Below are 23881 nucleotides of genomic sequence, written 5' to 3'. Positions count from 1 at the left end.
CTCGCCCTGGGGGTGCCCGTGCCTGGCCCACCGCTCGCCCTGGGGGTGCCTGCGCCCGGCCCACCGCTCGCCCTGAGGGTGCCGACGTCCAGCACCACACGTGCTCAGGGGGTGCCTGCGCCCGGCCCACCGCTCGCCCTGAGAGTGCCCACGTCCAGCACCACAAGTGCTCAGGGGGTGACTGCGCCCGGCCCACCGCTCGCCCTGGGAGTGCCCACGTCCAGCGCCACCCATGTTCAGGGGGTGCCTGCGCCCGGCCCACCGCTCGCCCTGGGGGTGCCCACGTCCAGCGCCACACGTGCTCAGGGGGTGCCTGCGCCTGGCCCACCGCTCGCCATGGGGGTGCCCTTGCCAGGCATCACACATAATCCAGGGGTGCCCACACCCGGCCCCCCCTGTGCCCTGGGGGTGCCCATGCCCAGCCCGCGGCCCCCTGGTGCTGCCCCTAGGCCCAGCCTCGGCCGCGGGGGTCCGAGGGTCCAGTGGGGCCCCGGCAGCAGGCTCCTCGCCCCCTGCGGACTCTCCCTCAAGACGCTCGGCGGCACAGGTGAGACGCGCAGGACACGGTGGGCAAGGGGGCAGGGGGCACGGGCCACCAGGTCCCTCACCCACGGGAGACACCCAGGTTGTGGGCGGAGGGTCCGAGCACCCAAGTGACACATCCAGGTCCTGCCTTGGGGTGTCCAGGGAAGTAGGAGGACCCCGACTGGGGACATCAGGGCCCCACCCTGAGGCGTCCAGGCCCCACCCTGAGGCGTCCAGCCCCCACCCTGAGGCGTCCAGGTCCCACCCGGAGGCGTCCAGCCCCCACCCTGAGGCGTCCAGGTCCCACCCGGAGGCGTCCAGCCCCCACCCTGAGGCGTCCAGGCCCCACCCGGAGGCGTCCAGCCCCCACCCTGAGGCGTCCAGGCCCCACCCGGAGGCGTCCAGCCCCCACCCTGAGGCGTCCAGGTCCCACCCTGAGGCGTCCACGTTCCACCCTGAGGCGTCCAGCCCCCACCCGGAGGCGTCCAGGTCCCACCCGGAGGCGTCCAGCCCCCACCCGGAGGCGTCCAGGCCCCACCCTGAGGCGTCCAGCCCCCACCCTGAGGCGTCCAGGCCCCACCCTGAGGCGTCCAGCCCCCACCCTGAGGCGTCCAGGTCCCACCCGGAGGCGTCCAGCCCCCACCCTGAGGCGTCCAGGCCCCACCCTGAGGCGTCCAGCCCCCACCCTGAGGCGTCCAGCCCCCACACTGAGGCGTTCACATACCACCCTGAGGCGTCCAGGCCCCACCCTGAGGCGTCCAGGTCCCACCCTGAGGCGTCCACGTCCCACCCTGAGGCGTCCAGGTCCCACCCTGAGGTGTTCACGTACCACCCTGAGGCGTCCAGGCCCCACCCTGAGGCATCCAGGCCCCACCCTGAGGCGTCCAGCCCCCACCCTGAGGCGTCCAGGTCCCACCCTGAGGCGTTCACGTACCACCCTGAGGCGTCCAGGCCCCACCCTGAGGCATCCAGGCCCCACCCTGAGGCGTCCAGGCCCCACCCTGAGGCGTCCAGCCCCCACCCTGGGGCGCCCAGGCCCCACCCTGGGGCATCCAGCCCCCACCCTGAGGCGTCCAGGCCCCACCCTGAGGCGTCCGGGTCCCACCCTGAGGTGTTCACGTACCACCCTGAGGCATCCAGGCCCCACCCTGAGGCGTCCAGGTCCCACCCTGAGGCGTCCAGGTCCCACCCTGAGGTGTTCACGTACCACCCTGAGGCGTCCAGCCCCCACCCTGAGGTGTTTTGGCTGTTTTTTTTGTCACGTGGAGACCAGGCCGTGACATGTTTTGTCATGTGAAGACGCGTACTGACGGTGCGGAGACTGCGCTGTGACACGTCCTGATGTGTCTACCCGTTTTCTCGCTGTCTGCTCCCTGCTCTCCCCACTGTCCTCTCATGCTCTCTCCCCGCTGTCTCCTGCTCTCAGTCCCCTGCCTGCTGTTAATTGCTCTTTGCCCACTGCTCTCTGCTGCTGTCCCCCGCCCGCTGTCCCCTGACCGCTGTCCTTTACTCTCTTGCTGGCTATCCCCTGTTCTCTGTCCCCTGCCCGCTGTCCCGTCTGCTCTCTATCCTCTGCCCTCTGTCTCCTGCTCTATGTTCTATGTTCTCTGCTCTCTGTCCCCTGCCCACTGTCCCCCGCCCGCTGTCCCCTGACCGCTGTCCTTTACTCTCTTGCTGGCTATCCCCTGTTCTCTGTTCCCTGCCTGCTGTCCCCCTGCCCGCTGTCCCCTGCCCACGGTGGCATGCGGCCCCCACCTGTGGAATGCGGGCGGGCCAAGCCTCCTCCCGCATGGAGCCCGGCCTGGCCCTCCCCGGCCTCCCGGGCTGCTCGCAGCTGGCGCCCCCTGGCCCCCACGGGCCCCTGCGGCCTGACGCCCAGCCCCCGGCCCCGGCGCCCCCCTCTCGCCGACATGCGTCTGCGGGAGCTGAGCCTGCGCGGGGACCCCGACCTGCGGGACCCCGACCTGCGGCAGGAGCTGGCCGCCCTGGCCCGCGGCTGCGACCTGGTGCTGCCCTCCCGCTTCAAGAGGAGGCTCAAGGCCTTCCGGCAGGTCAGACGATGGACTGACCGGCCGGGGACGCGGCTGTCACCTTGCGGACGGGTGACCGGCTGTTGCCTGGGGGTGCGGGGCCAGCACCTCAAGTGGGACAGGGCAAGGCACAGCTGTCACCTCGAGGGGACAGACACCTCAGGGTGCTGGGGCTCAGCCACGGGGCTGCCCCCTCGGGAGTGTCGCCTCAAGGATTGGGCTCAAGGCCCTGGGGGATGGGGTGACCAGGTTCTCAGGACACTGGGGTGGGGCTTTGCCACCTCTGGGTGAGGACGCTGTCACCTGGGGGTGGGGCTGCATCACCTCAGGGTGTGGGCGCTGTAGCCTGATGTCTCACGGTGGGGCCATGTGTGTTACGGCCTGTAGGAGTGTCTGAGGGGGGCGTGTGGGGTGTCTGAGGGAGGATGTGGGTGTCTGAGGGGGCGTGTACGGTGTCTGGGGCATGTGGGGTGTCTGAGGTGTATTGGGTGTCTGAGGGGGGATGTGGGGTGTCTGAGGCGGCGTGTATGGTGTCTGTGGGGTGTCTGAGGGGGGATGTGGGGTGTCTGAGGGGGGATGTGGGGTGTCTGAGGTGTTGTTTGGGGTGTCGGGGTGTGTGGGGGTGTCTGAGGGGGCATGTGGGTTGTCTGGGGGCATGTGGGGGTGTCTGAGGGGGGCGTGTGGGGTGTCTGAGGGGGGTGTGGGGTGTCTGAGGTGTTGTTTGGGGTGTTGGGGTGTGTGGGGTGTGTGTGGGGTGTCTGAGGGGGCGTGTGGGGTGTCTGAGGGGGCGTGTGGGGTGTCTGAGGGAGGATGTGGAGTGTTCGAGGGGATGTGTGGTGCATCTGAGGGTTCTGGGTTGTCTCCTTTTCTCTTCTGGTCTTCCTCTCACCCCACCCCCTTCCACGACCTCCAAATTTTTCTCACGTGTTCCCCTAGGTGCAGACGCAGAGGGAGCCCCCACCACCCCACCCTGGGCTCCCCGTCCCCACTTTCTTCTTCCCCAGAGGCCGTCCCCAGCCAGACCTCAGCGTGGATGCCGCCATCACCCGTGTGGAGGACGCTTTTGCCCAGTTCCCCCACGAGCGGGCCACCATGGCGGACATGGGGCAGGTGGCCAAGGTGGGTGCACTTCTGGGGGAAGGATGGTGCTGTTCTCCTGAGGGTGTTCCTGCTCCTCTGTTTCCTCCTGTGGGTCACCCTGAGTGCTCCTCCTCCTCCTCCTCGCCCCTGTGGGTCACCCTGAGTGCTCCTCCTCCTCCCCCTCGCCCCTGTGGGTCACCCTGAGTGCTCCTCTTCCTCACCCCTGTGGGTCACCCTGAGTGCTTCTCCCCCACGTTCTCATGGGTCACCCTGAGTGCTCCTCCTCCTCCCCCTCGCCCCTGTGGGTCACCCTGAGTGCTTCTCCTCCTCCTCCCCCATGTTCCCATGGGTCACCCTGAGTGCTCCTCCTCCTCCTTGCCCCTGTGGGTCACCCTGCGTGCTCCTCCTCCTTGCCCCTGTGGGTCACCCTGAGTGCTCCGCCTCCTCCCCCTCACCCCTGTGGGTCACCCTGATTGCTCCTCTTCCTCACCCCTGTGGGTCACCCTGAGTGCTTCTCCCCCACGTTCCCATGGGTCACCCTGAGTGGTGCTCCTCTTCCCCCTCGCCCTTGTGGGTCACCCTGAGTGCTCCTCCTCCTCCTCTACACCTCTGTGGGTGACCCTGAGTGCTCCTCCTCCCCCTCGCCCCTGTGGGTCACCCTGAGTGCCCTGTCCTGACTGACTGCTTTCCCAGGCCTGTGGCTGCCCACTCTTCTGGAAGGCCCCGCTGTTCTACGCGGCCGGGGGGGAGCGCACGGGATCGGTCTCTGTTCACAAGTTCATCGCCATGTGGAGGAAGTGAGTCCTGGAGCAGGGGTGGGGCTCTGTGTTCACACTCTCCCTCGCCCCCACTGGAGGGGTGAGTCCAGGTACAGGGTGGGGTGGCCCTGACCTGACCCCGTCACTGCGCTCCTCCCAGGATCCTGCAGACCTGTCACGATGAGGCAGCCAAGTTCCTGCACCTGCTCATGAGCCCAGGGGCCAACTACCTGGTGCAGGAGGACTTTGTCCCCTTCCTGCAGGTGAGCGTCCATACCACCTGATCTGCCCCTGAGGGAGCGTCCATACCACTTGACCTGCCCCTGAGGGAGAACCCACGCCCCTGACCTGCCCCTGAGGGAGCGTCCACACCACTTGACCTGCCCCTGAGGGAGAACCCACGCCCCTGACCTGCCCCTGAGGGAGGGTCTACACCACCTGACCTGCCCCTGAGGGAGGGTCTACACCACCTGACCTGCCCCTGAGGGAGGGTCCACACCACCTGACCTGCCCCTGAGGGGGCGTCCACACCACTTGACCTGTCCCTGAGGGAGAACCCATGCCTCTGACCTGCCCCTGAGGGAGGGCCCACACCCCTGACCTGCCCCTGAGGGAGCGTCCACACCACTTGACCTGCCCCTGAGGGAGAACCCACGCCCCTGACCTGCCCCTGAGGGAGGGTCCACACCACCTGACCTGCCCCTGAGGGGGCATCCACACCACTTGACCTGTCCCTGAAGGAGAACCCACGCCCCTGACCTGCCCCTGAGGGAGCGTCCACACCACTTGACCTGCCCCTGAGGGAGAACCCATGCCCCTGACCTGCCCCTGAGGGAGGGTCCACACCACCTGACCTGCCCCTGAGGGGGCGTCCACACCACTTGACCTGTCCCTGAGGGAGAACCCATGCCCCTGACCTGCCCCTGAGGGAGGGCCCACACCCCTGACCTGCCCCTGAGGGAGGGTCCACACCACCTGACCTGCCCCTGAGGGAGCATCCCTAATCCACTTTCTGAGGGCGCAGCTATACTACACTGACGTGCTGCTGATGGAGGGTCTATACTACCTGGCCCGCTTCTGAGGGTGTGTCCACACTGCACATTAATCCCATTACAGCGGGTGAGCGTCACACCTACAGGACATCCCGGACCCCCATTGCCTCCCCTGACGGGACGTCCCAGACCCCCTGTCCTCTCACCTGACAGGACATGCCAGACCCCCTGTCCACTCACCTGATAGGACGTCCCAGACCCCCCCCCCATCCCCTCACCTGACAAGATGTCCCAGACCCCCCCTCCATCCCCTCACCTGATAGGACGTCCCAGATCCCCGTCCCCTCACCTGGCAGTATGTCCCAGACCCCCGTCCACTCACCTGACAGGACGTCCCAGACCCCCGTCCACTCGTCTGACAGGACGTCCCAGACCCCCATCCACTCGTCTGACAGGACGTCCCAGACCCCCCCATCCACCTACATGACAGAACATCCCAGACCCCCGTCCATTCACCTGACAGGACCCAGACCCTCTCTCTGTGTCATCACCTGACAGGACGTCCCAGACCCCCCTCCACTCACCTGACAGGACGTCCCAGATCCCCATCCGTCTCATCACCTGACAGGACGTCCCAGACCCCCCTCCACTCACCTGACAGGACGTCCCAGACCCCCCCTCCGTCTCATCACCTGAAAGGTCATCCCAGACCCCCTGTACCCTCATCCCAGGCCCCCGTGCCCTCACCTGACAGGGCATCCCAGATCCCCTCTTCCCTCACCTGACAGGACGACCCAGGCCCCCACCTATTCACCTGACATGACATCCCAGACCCCCACCCCCACCCCCTCACCTGACAGGTTGTCCCAGACCCTGTCCGTCTCATCACCTGACAGGCTGTCACAAGCACTCTTCCTGTCATCATCCCAGACCCCCTGTACCCTCACCTGAAGGACATCTCAGGCCTCCGTGCCCTCACCTGACAGGGCATCCCAGGCTTACATCCATTCACCTGACAGGACAGCCAAGACCCCTCGTTCCCTCATCAGACAGTAGTCCCAGATCCCCTCTCCCCTCACTTGACAGGAAGTCCCAGGCCCCTTCCTCTTACCTGACAGGACATCCCAAGATTTCCTGCCTCTCACCTGACAGGACGTCACAGATCCCCTGTTCCCTTAACCTGACAGGATGTTCCAAACACCACCCCTGTCCCCTCACCTGACAGGACATCACAGAGCCCTCCCCCCAAAACCTCACCTGACAGGATGTCACAGACCCCCCATCACCTGACAGGACATCCCAGATCTCCTGTCCCCTCACCTGACAGGACATCCCAGATGCCCGTCCCCTCACCTGACAGGTCGTTACAGACCTCCTGTCCCTTCACCTGACAGGACATTCCAGATCCCCTGTCCCCTTACCTGACAGGATATCCCAGACCTCCATCTCTTCATCTAACAGGACATCCCAGACCTCCCATCCCTTCACCTGACAGGACATTCCAGATCCCCTGTCCCCTCACCTGACAGGACGTCACAGACCTCCCATCCCTTCACCTGACAAGATGTTACATACCTCCCATCCCTTCACCTGACAGGACATTGCAGATCCCCTGTCTCCTCACCTGACAGGACGTCCCAGACCCCCATCCCCTCACCTGACAGGACATCCCAGGCCCCTGACAGAACTTCTCAGAACCTTTGTTCCCAGATCCCCTCTTCCTCACCTGACAGGACATCCCAGTCCCCTGTCCTCTCACCTGACAGGACAACCCAGACTCCCTGTCCCCTAAGCATGTCTGTCTGTCCCCCAGGACGTGGTGAATACCCACCCCGGACTGTCCTTCCTCAAGGAGGCGTCTGAGTTCCACTCTCGCTACATCACCACGGTCAGTCCTACCGGTCAGTGTCCCTCCCGTATCCTTTTGTCTGTCCCAGCTGTCTGTCCCCACTGCATCCCTGCTCTGTTTGTCCGCCCATGTCAGTCAGCAGGGGTCACCCCGTGTCCATGTGGGTCTCCATGTCTGTCTGGCTCCTGGTTGCCTGGTGACATCCCTGTGTCTTTGGCGCCCTCTGCTGGCCACTCTCAGGGATGCGGGTTGTCTGGGCCAGTCTGGGGACATGGACTTCTGGTGGGAGGACGTGGGGCTCCTGGTCTGGGGATACAGGCTCCTGGCGCCCACCACTGACCAGCGCCCCCCACAGGTCATCCAGAGGATCTTCTACACGGTCAACAGGTCCTGGTCCGGCAGGATCACCTGCTCCGAGCTGCGGAGGAGCACCTTCCTGCAGGTGAGTGCCCGCCCCACACCTCCTCTGTGGAGGAGCACTTTCCTGCAGGGGAGCACCCGCCTCGCCCGCCACCTCCTTCGGGTGCTCCACCGCCTCCTCTGGGGCACCTCCCACTCTCACTCCTCACCTCCCTCACCTTTCACCTTCCCACCTCCTTCACCCCTCACCTCTCACCTCCCTCACCCCTCACCCCTCACCTCCCCACCTCCCTCACCCCTCACCCCTCACCTCCCTCACCCCTCACCTCCCTCACCTCCCTCACCCCTCACCTTTTCTCCTGCCCCGCACTCTGACTTTCTCAGTCACGTGTCCCACCCTTGCCTCACGTTCCCCCGCTGACACTGTGTGCCCAGAGTGTGCCCCTGCTGACCCTGTGCACTCCATAAGCCCTGACCCCACAGAGTGGCCTCTAACCCCACAACGTGGCCCTGCTGACCCTCTGACCCCTGATTCCAGAGCCTGGCCCTGCCAACCCCAGACTGTGGCCCTGACCCCCAGCCCTCTGACTTTGGATCTTCACCCTGATGACCCTCTTGCCCCCTGACCCCAGAGCGTGGCGCTGCTGGAGGAGGAGGCGGACATCAACCAGCTGACAGAGTTCTTCTCCTATGAGCATTTCTATGTCATCTACTGCAAGTTCTGGGAGCTGGACACTGACCACGACCTGCTCATAGACGCCCGGGACCTGGCACGTCACGGCGACCATGGTGAGGGGACATAGGGCACATGGTGAGGGGACATGGGGGACACAGGGAGGGGACATGGGAAAGCTCTGTGCGACTGGGGTCCCCGACATGCCTCAGTGCGACCGGGCTCACTGTGACTGGGGTCCCCGACACGGCTCAGTGCGACTGGGGTCCCCAACACGGCTCAGTGCGACCGGGGTCCCCAACACGGCTCAGTGCGACCGGGGTCACTGTGACTGGGGTCCCCGACATGGCTCAGTGCGACCGGGGTCCCCGACACGGCTCAGTGCGACCGGGGTCCCCGACACGGCTCAGTGCGACTGGGCTCACTGTGACTGGGGTACCCGACATGGCTCAGTGTGACTGGGGTCCCCGACAGTGTGTCAGCTCAGCCCGTTCTCTCCCCAGCTATCTCCTCCAGGATGATCGATAGGGTCTTCTCAGGCGCCGTGACACGGTATGTGCTCTCTGAGCTCCTCTCTGGGACCCAGGGTCCCCCATGTGGGGATGTGCCGGGTGTCACATGGAGTCAGGGATGGGGACACTCACTCACGGGGTGGGGGTGTAGGTGACACCAGGTCTCATTGGTTTGCAGGTAACCTGACCCATGGGTTCACCTGGGGGTCACTGAGCCCCTCAAACTGGTCCTCTGGGGGGTCATAGGGACCCCCTCACACCACTGGGTCCTTTGGGTCCTCTGGGGGTCACAAGGACCCCCTCACACAGGATCCTCTGGGGGTCACGGGGATCCCCTCACAGGATCCTCTGGAGGGTCACAGACCCCCCCCCCCCACAGTTCTCTGGGGGTCATGGGGATCCCCTCACACAGGATCCTCTGGGGTCACAGGGATCCTCTCTCACTGGGTCACCTGGGGGTCACGGGGACGATCTTGTGTGCCGGCATGAGCCTTGACGGCTGAGCCGGGAGCCCGGGGTGGGCGTCCCTCAGAGGTCATGTCCCCCGGCTCAGGGGCAGGAAGGTGCAGAAGGAGGGCAAGCTCACCTACGCCGACTTCGTGTGGTTCCTGCTCTCGGAGGAGGATAAGAAGACGCCCACCAGGTAGGGCCCGGGCGGCTGGGGGGGGGAGGGGGCCGGGGAGGGGTGGCAGCGCCCCCACCCAGGGCTGACCGCTGGCCGCAGCATCGAGTACTGGTTCCGCCTGATGGACCTGGATGGGGACGGGGCTCTGTCCATGTTCGAGCTGGAGCACTTCTACGAGGAGCAGAGCCGGCGGCTGGACAGCCTGGGCGTGGAGGCCCTGCCCTTCCCCGACTGTCTGTGCCAGGTGCTGGACCTGGTCAGGCCCCAGGACCCAGGTGAGGGGCTGGGCTGGGCTCGGCGGCCTGGGCGTGGAGGCCCTGCCCTTCCCGGACCGTCTCTCGTCCTGGGGCAGGTGGGGGGCTGGTGAAGACACAGGCGTGCAGGGGGCGGCCCTGGAGAGGTGGGTGGGGGGCAGGGACCCCGAGCACAGTGGGGGGCAGGACCACCCAGAGGCCCTGAATGTCCCCGTCCGTCTGTCCGTCCCGATCCCCAGGGAGGATCACGCTGCAGGACCTGAAGAGGTGCCGGCTGGCCCACGTCTTCTTCGACACCTTCTTCAACGTGGAGAAGTACCTGGACCACGAGCAGAGGGAGCAGGCCTCCCTGCTCAGGGTGAGGTTGGGGGCCTGGGGTCCCTGTGTGTGTGTGTGGGGGGGGGCGCCCGTGACAGGTTGTGTCCCCAGGACGGTGACAGCGAGGGCCCCGAGGTCTCCGACTGGGACAGGTACGCGGCTGAGGAGTACGACATCCTGGTGGCTGAGGAGGCGGCTGGGGATGCCTGGGATGATGGGTGAGTGGGGACACGGGGCCTCTTGGGGGGGGACAGGAGGGGGGGCACAGGTGAGTGGGGCCAGCTGACTGACTCTGCAGTGCAGAGCAGTGATGTGGAGTGAGTTGCAGTGCATTGCAGTGTTGTGGAGTGGATCCCAGTGCAGGGCAGTGCAGGGTCTCGGCTGCCAGGGCACACAGGCGCCGTCATTCGGCATGTGGACGCTGCCCTTCCTTCCCGTCCGCCGGGCTGACCCAGGCCCCATCGCCCGCAGGTACGAGGACGAGGAGGAGGAGGAGGAGGAGGAGCCGCTGGGCCCTGGGGACAGGAGGCTGGCCAGGCCACGCTCCCCGTTCTCCGAAGCGCCGGGGCCTCTGGGTGGAGTGGAGCTGTTCGGGTTCGAGTGCGGGGACCTCGACCGAGACCGGGTGTCCTCATGAGCCCCCGGCCCCCGCGGGCGGGCGGTGCCACTGGCCAGGAGAGCGTGGTGTTCCGGACCCTCTGCCCGAAGTCCATCCACGGGGACCCTCCTCTGCTGTGGCCCATCACCCTCAAAGCTGGAATTTTCCAGATAGGACAGGACGGGACAGGACAGCGGGACGGACAGCGGACTCCGGCGGGTGGGAGGCCGTGGACGGTTGGCACGGGGAGGCCCTGAACCTGGGGTCCCTGAGACCATGTTTGTATTTTTAAGTAAAGTTTAAGGGTTTTCAGTTCTGGGCTGCAGCAGTGTCCCCTGGTCCCTCCCCCATCACTGTGCCCAGACCCACCTCCGACAGTGTCCCTAGACCCCTTCCCCACCATGACCCTAACCCTTAGAGACATTCCCTGTAGAGACTCCTCAGAGGCCCTCCCTGTGGAGACACTCAGAGACCCTCCCTGTAGAGAGTCTCCCCAGAGACCTTATAGAGACTCCTCAGAGGCCCTCCCTATGGAGACTCTCAAAGACCCTCCCTGTAGAGACTCTACTCAGAGACCCTCCCTGTAGACTCTCCTCAGACACCCTCCCTGTAGACTCCTCAGAGACCCTGTAGACTCCACAGAGACCCTCCCTGTAGAGTCTCAGAGACCCTGTAAACTCTGCTCAGAGACACTGTCTGGTTCCGTAGCCCCCATGTCCACTTGGTCGATTCCAAATTATATTCCTCCATGAGGATAATTTCTGGAACCATCCGTTCCACCCCGGTTCCATGGCTGCCAGTTCTTAGCAACATCGCCCCGCCAGATATTCGTCGGGATGCGGCAAGTTCATTTCCCACGTCTACGCTCGACCGGACCTGCCAATATACGCGGAGATCTTCGCCCACCCTGTCCAACGCTGGACGTCTCGTCACCCAATCTGTTCCCCTACACCTACACTGAACTTCTCTGTTCCAGACTCTTGGAAACAGAGTTGGCAGTCAGCTGAGGTCAAGAACAAACACCTCATCACAGACCCCTGCAAGCGTCCACCCGGCTTTGACCTGGCACGTTATGATCGGCTCCTCCATCGCTATCGAACAGGCCATGGCCGGTGCGCCGCTATGTTCCATCGCTGGGGAGCCAGAGACGACCCGGACTGCCCCTGCGGCTCCAGACAGACTATGACCCACATAGTCAACGACTGCCACCTCTCCAGATTCAAAGGAGGTCTCGAAACTTGACATCAGGCTCAACCTGACGCTGTCGACTGGCTACGGAAGAAGGGCAAACGCTAGAAGAAGAAGAGACACTGTAGACTCCAGAGACACTCCCTATAGAGACTCCTCAGAGACCCTGTAGAGACTCCTCAGAGACCCTCCCTGTAGACTCTCCTCAGAGACCCTCCCTGTAGACTCCTCAGAGACCCTCCCTGTAGACTCTCCTCAGAGACCCTCCCTGTAGACTCCTCAGAGACCCTCCCTGTAGACTCTCCTCAGAGACCCTCCCTGTAGACTCCTCAGAGACCCTCCCTGTAGACTCCTCAGAGACCCTCCGTGTAGACTCCTCAGAGACCTTCCCTGTAGAGACTGCTCAGAGACCCTCCCTTTAGATCCCTCAGAGACCCTCCCTGTAGAGACTCCTCAGAGACCCTGTAGACTCTCCTCAGACACCCTCCCTGTAGACTCTCCTCAGAGACCCTCCCTGTAGACTCCTCAGAGACCCTCCCTGTAGACTCTCCTCAGAGACCCTCCCTGTCCCTGTAGACTCCTCAGAGACCCTCCCTGTAGACTCTCCTCAGAGACCCTCCCTGTAGACTCCTCAGAGACCCTTCCCTGTAGAGACTCCTCAGAGATCCTCCCTGTACTCTCCTCAGAGACCCTCCCTGTAGACTCCTCAGAGACCTTCCCTGTAGAGACTCCTCAGAGACCCTCCCTGTAGACTCCTCAGAGACCTTCCCTGTAGAGACTGCTCAGAGACCCTCCCTGTAGACTCTCCTCAGAGACCCTCCCTGTAGAGACTCCTCAGAGACCCTCCCTATAGACTCCTCAGAGACCCTCCCTGTAGACTCCTCAGAGACCCTCCCTGTAGACTCTCCTCAGAGACCCTGTAGACTCCTCAGAGACCCTCCCTGTAGACTCAGACCCTTCCTGTAGACTCCTCAGAGACCCTCCCTGTAGACTCCTCAGAGACCTTCCCTGTAGAGACTCCTCAGAGACCCTCCCTGTAGACTCCTCAGAGACCCTCCCTGTAGAGACTCCTCAGAGACCCTCCCTGTAGAGACTCCTCAGAGACCCTCCCTGTAGACTCTCCTCAGAGACCCTCCCTGTAGACTCCTCAGAGACCTTCCCTGTAGAGACTCCTCAGAGACCCTCCCTGTAGACTCCTCAGAGACCTTCCCTGTAGAGACTCCTCAGAGACCCTCCCTGTAGACTCTTCAGAGACCCTCGCTCCTCAGAAACCCTCCTGTCCTGAGACTCCCTTCAGAGACCCTCCCCCTTAGACTCCTCAGAGACGCTCCTCAGAGACTCCTCAGGCTTCCCCTCAGAAACTCATGACCCCCGTGTCCCCTCAGAGACCATCCATGTCTCCTCCCTGCAGACCCTGGCGCCCTCAGAGACCCTCCATGACCCCTCCTGCAGAGACCTCTGGCCGTGGCCACGCCCTCTTTCATCATGGCTTTGCACCACCTCCTGGGCTCCTGCTCTGAGGACGTCATGACCCTCCGCCGCCCTGACCTGTGGCCTCAGGCCTGGTGCGACAGGGCAAAGGCGAGTCCCCACGTCCTTAGGTCACAGCCCTGGGCCTCTGGCTTAGTGTGTCGTCTCCAACCCCCCCCCAACTGCCCTGACATCATCACTGAGAGCCCTGCAGTTCCCCTCCCCCGGAAGTGGGGCCCCCCAGGGCAAGACTCACCTGGAAGTGGGGTCCTCCAGGGAAGGGTTCCACCGGAAGTGATATCCCCAAGACAGGGTTCCACCGGCAGTAGGGTACCCCAGGGCAGGGCTCCCCCCGAAGTGGGGCCCCCCAGGACAGGGTTCCACCGGAAGTGGGGTCCCCCAGGGCAGGGTTACTCCCGAAGTGGGGTCCCCCAGGTCAGGGTTCCACCGGAAGTGGGGTCCCCAAGGGCAGGCCCCCCCCCCGAAGTGGGCCCCCAGGACAGGGTTCCACCGGAAGTGATATCCCCCAGGACAGGGTTCCACCAGAAGTAGGGTCCCCCAGGGTGGGGCTCCCCTCGAAGTGGGGTCCCCCCAGGACAGGGTTCCACCAGAAGTGGGGTTCCCCAGGGCAGGGTTACCCTGGAAGTGGAATCCCTCAGGATGGGATTTCCCAGGGAGGATCACCCTGATGTTGGGGTTCTGAGGTTTTAATAACAATGAACCATGTTGCAAGTCCTGTTAAATAATAATAACTATGCTGGCAGGGAAGTGCAGAAGTCTACAGGAGGTGCTCCTTCCTGAGGCCCCCCGGGTTCGAGCGCCAGCACCACCAGCAGCCAGGGCTCTGGGAAATAATAATAATAATAATACTTCTGCACACAGACTCTCCTGCCTGAGGCCCCAGATTCCATCCCCAGCACTACTAGCAGCCAGAGTTCAGCAGGGCTCTGGGAAATAATAATAATAATAATGGTTCTGCACACAGACTCTCCTGCCTGAGACTCTGAGGTCCCAGGTTCCATCCCCAGCACCACCAGCAGCCAGAGCTCAGCAGGGCTCTGGGAAATAATAACAATAATAATAATGGTTCTGCACACAGACTCTCCAGGTTCCATCCCCAGCACCACCAGCAGCCAGGGCTCAGCAGGGCCATGAGAAAGTAATAATAATAATAATAATACAAGGGCAACAAAAGGGAATAAATAAATATTAAAATAATAATAATGGTTCTGCACACAGATGCTCCTGCCAGAGGCTCTGAGGCCCCAGGTTCCATCCCCAGCACCACCAGCTGCCAGGGCTCAGCAGGGCTCTGGGGAAATAATAATAATAATACTTCTGCACACATACTCTCCTGCCTGAGGCCCCAGATTCCATCCCCAGCACTACTAGCAGCCAGAGTTCAGCAGGGCTCTGGGAAATAATAATAATAATAATAATGGTTCTGCACACAGACTCTCCTGCCTGAGGCTCTGAGGCCCCAGGTTCCATCCCCAGCACCACCAGCAGCCAGGCCTCAGCAGGGCTCTGGGAAATAATAATAATTCAACCCCCAGCATGACCATCAGTCTGAGCTCAGCAGGACTCTTCTATATTTTTACATCTCTCAGTAACAAGCAGTCAAAACTCAAAAAGGCAACAATGGCTCCCTAATCCTTCCTCTGGCTTGGCACCTGGATTGTCTGCAGCAATTTGGCGGCACCATAGGGATTCCACTCACGGAAAGCCAGGAGCAGAACATTTGTCTCAGGAAACAGGATCAAGTGACAATAGAGCTTTTGACTCTGAATCCCGAGTCACCGACACAAAGGCCAGAGGGGAATAAGGAAGATGATCCAAAGACAGAATCTCATGCCTGTAGTTTTCAGTCAAATCAGTTACTTGTGTAGATTTTCATTTTAACGTGTTTAACGTGTCAATAAAAGTCTAATGTGAGGGAATATGAAGTCTAAATTTCCTAGGTGAGTATAAAAATAATTTAGCCATGTTTTTTTTTAATTTTGTATTTGTTTGATAGACACAGTCAGAGATTGAGAGGGTAGGGGATGAGAGAGAAGGAGAGAGACAGAAACACCTGCAGCCCTGCTTCACCACTTGCAAAGCTTTCCCCCTGTAGGTGGGGACTGGGGGCTTGAACCTGGGTTCTTGCGCACTGCCCAGGTGCGCTCAGCCAGGTGCGCCACCACCTGGCCCCAAGTTTTGTTTCTCCAGCAGACTCAAGGCTGGCTCTTGTGTTTATATATATGTAAGTACGTGCAGAGGGCAGTTTCTGGGCGTCAGCTGACTGGGAGATTGTGGACCCCTGCCTCCCCATTGGTACATCTCTTGAGGCCTGTTCTCTTCTGAGTCCTGTTCTCTCTGGAGTCCGGTTCTCTCTGGAGGCCTGTTCTCTCTTGAGTCTGGTTCTCTCTGGAGACCTGTTCTCTCTGGAGTCCTGTTCTCTTCTGTCCTATACTCTCTGGAGTGCGGTTCTCTCTGGAAACCTGTTCTCTCTGGAGTTCGGTTCTCTGTGGGGACCTGCTCTCTCTTATTCTGATTCTATCTGGAGGCCTGTTCTCTTCTGAGTCCTGTTCTCTCTGGAGTCTGGTTCTCTAGAGTCCTGTACTGTCTGGAGACCTGTTCTCTCTGGAGTCCTGTTCACTCTTGAGTCCGGTTCTCTCTGGAGACCTGTTCTCTCTGGTGACCTGTTCTCTCTTGAGTTTGGTTCTCTCTGGAGACCAGTTCTCTTCTGAATCCTGTTCTCTCTGGAGGCCTGTTCCCTTCTGAGTCCTGTTCTCTCTTGAGTCTGGTTCTCGAGTCCTGTACTCTCTGGAGGCCTGTCCTCTCTGGAGACCTGTTCTCTTCTGAGTCCTGTTCTCTCTGGAGTCTGGTTCTCTCTGGAGGCCTGTTCTCTCTGGAGTCTGGTTCTCTTGAGTCCTGTACTGTCTGGAGACCTGTTCTCTCCTGAGGCCTGTTCTCTCTTGAGTCCGGTTCTCTCTGGAGGCCTGTTCTCTCTGGAGTCCTGTTCTCTTCTGAGTCCTGTTCTCTCTGGAATCCTGTTCACTCTTGAGTCTGGTTCTCTCTGGAGACCTGTTCTCTCTGGAGTCTGTTCTCTCTGGAGTTCGGTTCTCTGTGGGGACCTGCTCTCTCTTGATTCTGATTCTCTCTGGAGTCCTGTTCTCTCTGGAGTCTGGTTCTATTTGGAGGCCGGTTCTCTCTGGAGTCCTGTTCTCTTCTGAGTCCTGTTCTCTTCTGAGCCCTGTTCTTTCTGGAGTCCTGTCCTCTCTGGAGACCTGTTCTCTTCTGAGTCCTGTTCTCTCTGGAGTCTGGTTCTCTCTTGAGTCCTGTTCTCTCTGGAGTCCTGTTCTCTTCTGAGTCTGGTTCTCTCTGGAGACCTGTTCCCTTCTGAGTCCTGTTCTCTCTTGAGTCTGGTTCTCTCTGGAGTCCTGTACTCTCTGGAGGCCTGTTCTCTCTGCAGGCCTGTTCTCTTGAGTCCTGTTCTCTCTTGAGTTCGGTTCTCTCTGGAGTCTTGTTCTCTCTGGAGTCCTGTTCTCTCTGGAGACCTGTTCTCTCTGGAGTCCTGTTCTCTCTGGAGACCTGTTCTCTTCTGAGTCCTGTTCTCTCTGGAGTCCGGTTCTCTCTGGAGGCCTGTTCTTTCTGGAGGCCTGTTCTCTTCTGAGTCCTGTTCTCTCTGGAGTCCTGTTCACTCTTGAGTCTGGTTCTCTCTGTAGACCTGTTCTCTCTGGAGTCCTGTTCTCTCTGGAGACATGTTCTCTCTGTAGACCTGTTCTCTCTTGAGTCCGGTTCTCTCTGGAGACCTGTACTCTCTGGAGTCCTGTTCTCTCTGGAGACCTGTTCTCTCTGGAGTCCTGTTCTCTCTGGAGGCTTATTCTCTTGAGTCCTGTTCTCTCTGGAGTCCTGTCCTCTCTGGAGTCCTGTCCTCTCTGGAGTCTGTTCTCTCTGGAGTTCGGTTCTCTGTGGAGGCCTGTTCTCTTCTGAATCCTGTTCTCTCTGGAGACCTATTCTCTCTTGAGTCCTGTTCTCTCTGGAGTCCTGTTCACTCTTGAGTCTGGTTCTCTCTGGAGACCAGTTCTCTCTGGAGTCCTGTTCTCTCTGGAGTCCTGTTCTCTCTGTAGACCTGTTCTCTCTGTAGACCTGTTCTCTCTTGAGTCCGGTTCTCTCTGGAGACCTGTTCTCTTCTGAGCCCTGTCCTCTCTGGAGACCTGTTCTCTCTGGAGTCTGTTCTCTCTGGAGTTCGGTTCTCTGTGGAGACCTGTTCTCTCGAGTCCGATTCTCTCTGGAGGCCTGTTCTGAGTCCTGTTCTCTCTCGAGTCCTATTGCTGTGCACATATGACCCTGATATTAATTAAATAGGGTAAAAAATTCTGCCAATGGAGACAGAGGCTGGTATTTTAAATGCTGTAATACTCATTTATTAACACTAGGTGGCGCTCTAACACCCCGCCACACTCTAACTCCACATTCTTACATTAAACTAGTTATAAACCCTATTAAAGTCATACACCCCAAATACCTCCTAGTATAGGACAGATAGGTGTGCGGGTAAAGTCACGACAAATGTCCTCAGGGCAGAGAGCTGCAGTTCAGAAGTTGCCAACCATGGTCAGAAGCCCTGGGCTTTTATCCCTGAGCTGGGCTGGGGTGTGGACTAGATCCCTTCCAGCCAGTGAGGATGGGGGTCTTGCTGACACGTTGGTCTAAACTTTATCAGGCCACACAGATGCCAGTCTTGCGCTGCACAGAACTTTATCTTCTGCCGGTGCAGGGGCGTTTCAGAGAACTCGGAGCCGCGGTTGGAAGGAGTAGAGGAGACGGAGAGGGTGAGCCAGGGGCAGGGAGAGAGAATCAAGTTCATGCAAGGAAAGCTTCATGGTCAAGGCTCCAAAGCCCCACATTCAACCCTGCACACCACCACAAGCCAGAGCTGAGCAGTACTGTTAGAAACGGAGAGACAGCGCGGAGGGTAGGTAGCATCATGGTTGTGCAAACCGCCTCTCATGCCTGAGACTCCAACGTCCCAGGTTCAGTCCCCCGCACCACCAGAAGCAAGACCTGAACAGTGTTCTGGTGAAAAGGAAAGAGGAAGAAAGAAAGAAAAGAGGAGAGAATAGGCTGGGTAGTGGCACACCTGGTTGAGTGCACATGTCACAATGCACAAGGACCCAGGTTCAAGGCCTGGGCCCTCACTTGCAAGGAGAAAGCTTTGCAGGTGGTGAAGCAGGGCTGCAGGTCTCTCTCTCTCTCTCTCTCTCCCCCTCTCTGTCTCCCTCTTCCTCTTGACTTCTGGCTGTCTCTAGCCAATAAATAAATAAAGATAATAAAAAAAAAATCCAGGGAGTCGGGCGGTAGCTCAGCAGGCTAAGCGCAGGTGGCGCAAAGCGCGAGGACCAGTTAGGATCCCGGTTCGAGCCCCGGCTCCCCACCTGCAGGGGAGTCGCCTCACAGGCGGTGAAGCAGGTCTGCAGGTGTCTGTCTTTCTCTCCTCCTCTCTGTCTTCCCCTCCTCTCTCCATTTCTCTCTGTCCTGTCCAACAACAAATAAATAAAAAAATAAAAGAAAGATAAAAAAATTTTAAAAAAGAAAGAGTGAGAGAAAGCTAGAGATGTGCAGCCCTGCTTTACCACCTGTGAAGCTTCCCCTGTGCAGATGGGGAGCAGGGATTTGAACCCAGGCCTTTGCAGATAGTAACACCTGCGGTGAACTGGGTGGACAACACAGGCACTCCCCTTGTTCCTTTTGAATGTTTATTTATTATATGAAGAGGGAGGGAAGGAGGGAGAGAGAGAGAGGAGAGCACTGTTGAGCTTTGCTTTCTGTGGTGCTAGTGGCTGCACTTGGTACCCCAGAGACTCAGGCGCTAAAGTCAACATTTTATAAAACCCTGATGCTCTCTCCTGAATAAAGACTTCCCGTTTGAACAGGCAGCCGGCCCACTTGCTTTGGCATTTGCTGAGCGGATATAATATTTAACCACATTGTGGAAAGCAGGGCACCCTGCCATCTTGTGAGGTGCTGAGGGAGGCAGCGACGGAGGAAGCAGCTCTGCTCTGGGGCCTCCTGGCTCTGGTGTCTGTGACTGTGATGTCTGAGGGGACAGTATGTTACCCCGCCATCTTGTGAGGTGCAGAGGGAGGCAGCGACGGAGGAAGCAGCTCTGCTCTGGGGCCTCCTCGCTCTGGTGTCTGTGACTGTGATGTCTGAGGGGACAGCAGGACACTTGCCATCTTGTGAGGTGGAGAGAGAGGCAGCGTCAGAGGAAGCAGCTCTGCTCTGGGGCCTCCCTGCTCTGGTGTCTGTGACTGTAATGTCGGAGGGGACAGCAGTGCACCCCGCCATCTTGTGAGGGTCAGAGGGAGCCACCGTCTGAGGAAGCAGCTTTGCTCTGAGGTCTCCTGGCTCTTGTGTCTGTGACTGTGATGTCTGAGGTGACTGCAGGGCACTCCGCCATCTTGTGAGGTGCTGAGAGAGGCGGCATCTGAGAAAGCAGCTCTGCTCTTGGGCCTCCTGGCTCTGGTGTCTGTGACTGTGATGTCTGAGGGGAAAGTAGATCACCCGCCATCTTGTGAGGTGCAGAGAGGCAGCGTCTGAGGAGGCAGCTCTGCTCAGGGGCCTCCTGGATCTAGTTTCTGTGACTGTTTTGTCTGAGAGGACAGCAGGGCACCCTGCCATCTTGTGAGGTGCAGAGAGAGGCAGCGTCTGAGGAAGCAGCTCTGCTCTGCGGCCTGCTGCCTCTGGTGTCTGTGACTGTGATGTCTGAGGGGAAAGTAGAGCACCCGCCGTCTTGTGAGGTGCTGAGGGAGGCAGCGTCTGAGGAGGCAGCTCTGCTCTGGGGCCTCATGACTCTGGTTTCTGTGACTGTGATGACTGAGGGGACAGCAGGGCACCCGCCATCTTGTGAGGTGCAGAGAAAGGCAGCGTCTGAGTGAGCAGCTCTGCTCTGAGGTCTCCTGGCTCTGGTGTCTGTGACTTAGGACTGAGGGGACAGCAGGGCACCCCGCCATCTTGTGAGGTGCAGAGAGAGGCAGCATCTGAGGAAGCAGCTCTGCTCTGAGGCCTCTTGGTTCTGGTGTCTGTGACTCAGGACTGAGGGGACAGCAGGGCAGGGCTCCAGGGACCAGAAGCCTCAGGCAGGAGCCCCGGCCTGCTTTCTGCCATCAGGTCCCCTTCCAGTCTCCTGCTGTCCTGTGGTGGTGAGAGCGCAGGGGAGGGACAGGCAGCAGAGCTGTGTCCTTAATCCTGGGAGATGCCAGAATGTGACCCAGAGCCTCCACATGCAAGGCCTGCGCTCTGCCTGTGTCACCCCAGGGACTCGGGCCTGAGAGTCTCAGCTGGGCCTTGGTGCTGTCTCCCAGCCCTGCTCAGTGCTCCTGAGAGTCTGTAATGGTGTGAGGGTGAGGGAGGGGCAGAGGGAGGTGCCGGGATAGCCTGAGGGTACTTCTTCCCGAGCCAGTGCTCTCTGGGTTGGAGAGAACTCAGCTGGAACCGATCTAGGCTGCTGTGTGGGAGAGGGATCAGGAACGCGTGCCGCACCAACTTCCGCAGGAGATACACTCTGGAACTCTCGGAGCCGGAAAGCAATTTCCAAGTGTCTTTAATCAGAAGAGCAGCTGTTTTTATACTCCCCAAGTAGGGTGGAAACAGGATGTGATATAGAGAGGGTGGAGAGAAAAGTGACTGGTGAAAATCAGAGTGTGACAAAGAAGGGATCAGTGTGTGACAAGGAGGGGGTGGAGCAGGAGAGAATCCTATCACAGAACCACCAATGCCCTGGAGTGCTTTATGTAAAAGTGATTTATGTAAATAGACCAAAGCTTTGGATCAGTAAAATCCCTATATAGGCATATGGTTAAGCAGAAGCCAGGGGGAGGTGGCAACTACCCAACAGGGAGGAGCCTCATAGTGCTGCCCCCTTTGAGTTGTCAGTCGTAGGATTCACACCACCTTCCCTGCTCCTTAAATTCTGTTTTATTTAATCTTAATTCTTTATAAAATATCTTATTTATGTGGATAGAGACAGAAATTGATGGAGGAGTTGGGGAAGGAAGGAGAAAGTAAAACACCTGTGGCACTGGTAGACTGCTTGTGAAGATTTCCCCCTGCTGGTGGGGACCACTGGCTTGAACCCGGGTCCTTGTGCATTGTAGCATGTGTGCCTATAGTTGCACCATCGCCATTCACAGCCTTCCTTCTTCTCGTTCTCCTCCTCATCTTCCTCTTCTCTTTCTCCTTTTACTTCTCCTCCTCCTCCTGCTATGTGCTGGCTTATGGTAGTCTGGGAAATTGAGCCTGGAACTTTGAAACCTCAGACACGATTCTCAGCTGGACAGACTGAGACTAAATTTTCCCTAATTAAACCTGCTCCCCACCTGCAAGGGGTCTGTTTCAAGAGTGGTGATGGAAGTCTATAGGTTTAATTGTTTTTCCTTCTCTTTCCCCATCCCTTGTCACTTTCTTTCAATCCTATCTAATAGAAGTTAGAGAAAAAAAAATGGCCACTGAGAGTGGATTCATATAGCTGGCACAAAGCCCCAGTGTTTACCTTGTTGGTAATAAAAAAGAAAACTACATCTTTTCATTGATTGTTCATACTTTATACACCAAATAAGCCTGTTTTGAAGTCCAAGGCCGTAAAGGGTTCTCATGTTGACTTTGTAGAGACAAAAGAAGACAGGAGAGCGCTGAAGCTTTCCCCAGGGTGATGGGTATTGGCCTTTAACCTGGGTTGTGCCCGTGAGAAAGCAAATTCACTATCCCGATAAGCTACCCAGCCAGCCCACATCTACTCTTGTTTCTAGTTAGTCATATGCCATTTATTTAGGCTCTGATTTCATCTGTGTCTTATTTGTTAGTCAGTTTTTTTGTTACTGCAATTTTCTGTAAATATCTGGATGCTGCTTTCCTTACCCAAGCCGTTCACTATGGATGGACTTGGCTATTTTTGTAGTTAATTTCCATGGACTTCTATGCAGACCTGGGTTCTTACGTTTCAGTAGCTAACTTTTTATATTTGGAAGTATGAATCTCCTGCTTTAGATTTGGTTTCTCAAGATAGATTTTACCTGTTTAGAATCTCTTAATATTCACTGTGAATGTTCAGATCTCCTTATACATTTTTTAATCAGGAAACTGAATATTTTTTAGGAATCATCTTGAATCTGCAGATGTTAATAATGCACTGTGGTCATGTCTTCATTTTACATGCATAAATGGCTTTACACTTATTTAGGGATAATTCAATTCCTTCAGGATAGTTTCACAAATTTTAGTGTGTGAGTCACACACACACACACATATATATTTTTCCAGGGAAATGTGTTAGTAGTACACTATTTTGCATTTGTGAAGCAAAAAGTTTGATTCTTGTCATCACATATATTAAAATGAGCCTCTTAAATTTTCAGTAAATGTTGTAGTGTGTATTTGTATCAGTCTTTATTTTAAATGTTTATGCTTTAAAAATATTATTTCTGGCTACTGCATTCCAAATAATTTTAAATTTCTTAGGTTATATGAGGTGGTATGACAGTTGCCTGTGAATAGATAGTGCTATGTTTTCTGTGTGTGTGTGTAATACTGTCATATCTTTCCTTCTCTGAATAAAATTTCTAGGAAAATATAATGCAGTAGTGGGTGACTATGGGGAGGTATTTGTTTAGATACATTTAACATAGCATACCTACTAAAACTCTTTTCAACATATGAAGAAAATCTAAATGAAGATGTCATTTTTGGTAAAATTCTAATATGGTATCATTAAGAAATATGTGTTTATGAGTGAGGACATCCCATACTCATCTTCATCTTTCTGACTTAGCTGACTTAACATAATTCCTTCTAGCTCTGTCCAAGATGGGTCAGAGAAGGTGGGCTCATTGTTCTTAATAGCTGCGTAGTATTCCATTGTGTATATAGACCACAGCTTTCTCAGCCACTCATCTGCTGTTGGGCACCGGGGTTCCTTCCAGGTTTTAGCTATTATGAATTGTGCTGCTATGAACATAGACCAGTCAACGCCCGTGTTCAGCGGGGAAGCAATTACAGAAGCCAGACCTTCCACCCTCTGCATCCCACAACGACCCTGGGTCCATGCTCCCAGAGAGAGAGAGAATGGGAAAGCTATCAGGGGAGGGGGTGGGATATGGAGATTGTGTTATGGGAATTGTGTGGAATTGTACCCCTCTCATTCTATGGCTTTGTTAATGTCTCTTTTCTTAAATAAAATAAAAAATAAAGAAGAGTGTCTGATAAAAAAAAAGAAATATGTGTTTATGGTATTATTTGATAGTTTTAATTTTAAAAAAGCACTGGGCTGCAGGTGGTGGCACACTTGTTTGAGAACATTTTCATGGATCTGAGTTCAAGCCCCCAGACCCCACCTGCAGAATGAAAGCTTCATAAGTGGTAAAGCAGTGTTGCAGGTCTCTATCAGGTTTTCCCTTCCCTCTGTTTTTCTGTCTCTATCCAATAAATGAATGAATGAATAAGATTTTTAAAAGTAGATTCAGTATCCTGTGCTTGCTGTTGATTTCAGGAACAGATGTTTAGATTCAAACCTTGAACATAATCTATAGTCTTTTTGTAATGCTACTGTAATACTCATTTGAAGAGTGAGTATATCAAATAGCATTGTGCTATGTTTAAAGTTTCTT

The 23881-nt window shown here is 57.7% G+C and overlaps 1 protein-coding gene across 1 annotated transcript; it reads left to right on the top strand.

The window, feature by feature from the left end:
• The first annotated feature begins 154 nt into the window (after positions 1-154).
• LOC103128211 (serine/threonine-protein phosphatase 2A regulatory subunit B'' subunit beta) lies at positions 155-10888 on the top strand. The gene is made up of 13 exons (XM_060184154.1): positions 155-547; positions 3492-3674; positions 4329-4432; positions 4554-4656; positions 7199-7273; positions 7590-7676; positions 8227-8383; positions 8771-8819; positions 9333-9422; positions 9504-9679; positions 9898-10016; positions 10088-10194; positions 10448-10888. Exons 1-13 carry the CDS (start codon positions 233-235, stop codon positions 10611-10613), a joined length of 1731 nt encoding a protein of 576 aa, XP_060040137.1. The 5' UTR covers positions 155-232; the 3' UTR covers positions 10614-10888.
• The last annotated feature ends 12993 nt before the right edge of the window (positions 10889-23881 follow it).

Source organism: Erinaceus europaeus, unplaced genomic scaffold (genome assembly GCF_950295315.1).
Source record: "Erinaceus europaeus unplaced genomic scaffold, mEriEur2.1 scaffold_289, whole genome shotgun sequence".
Classification (NCBI taxonomy): Eukaryota; Metazoa; Chordata; class Mammalia; order Eulipotyphla; family Erinaceidae; genus Erinaceus; species Erinaceus europaeus.
This window is presented reverse-complemented; position numbering and strand designations above follow the sequence as displayed.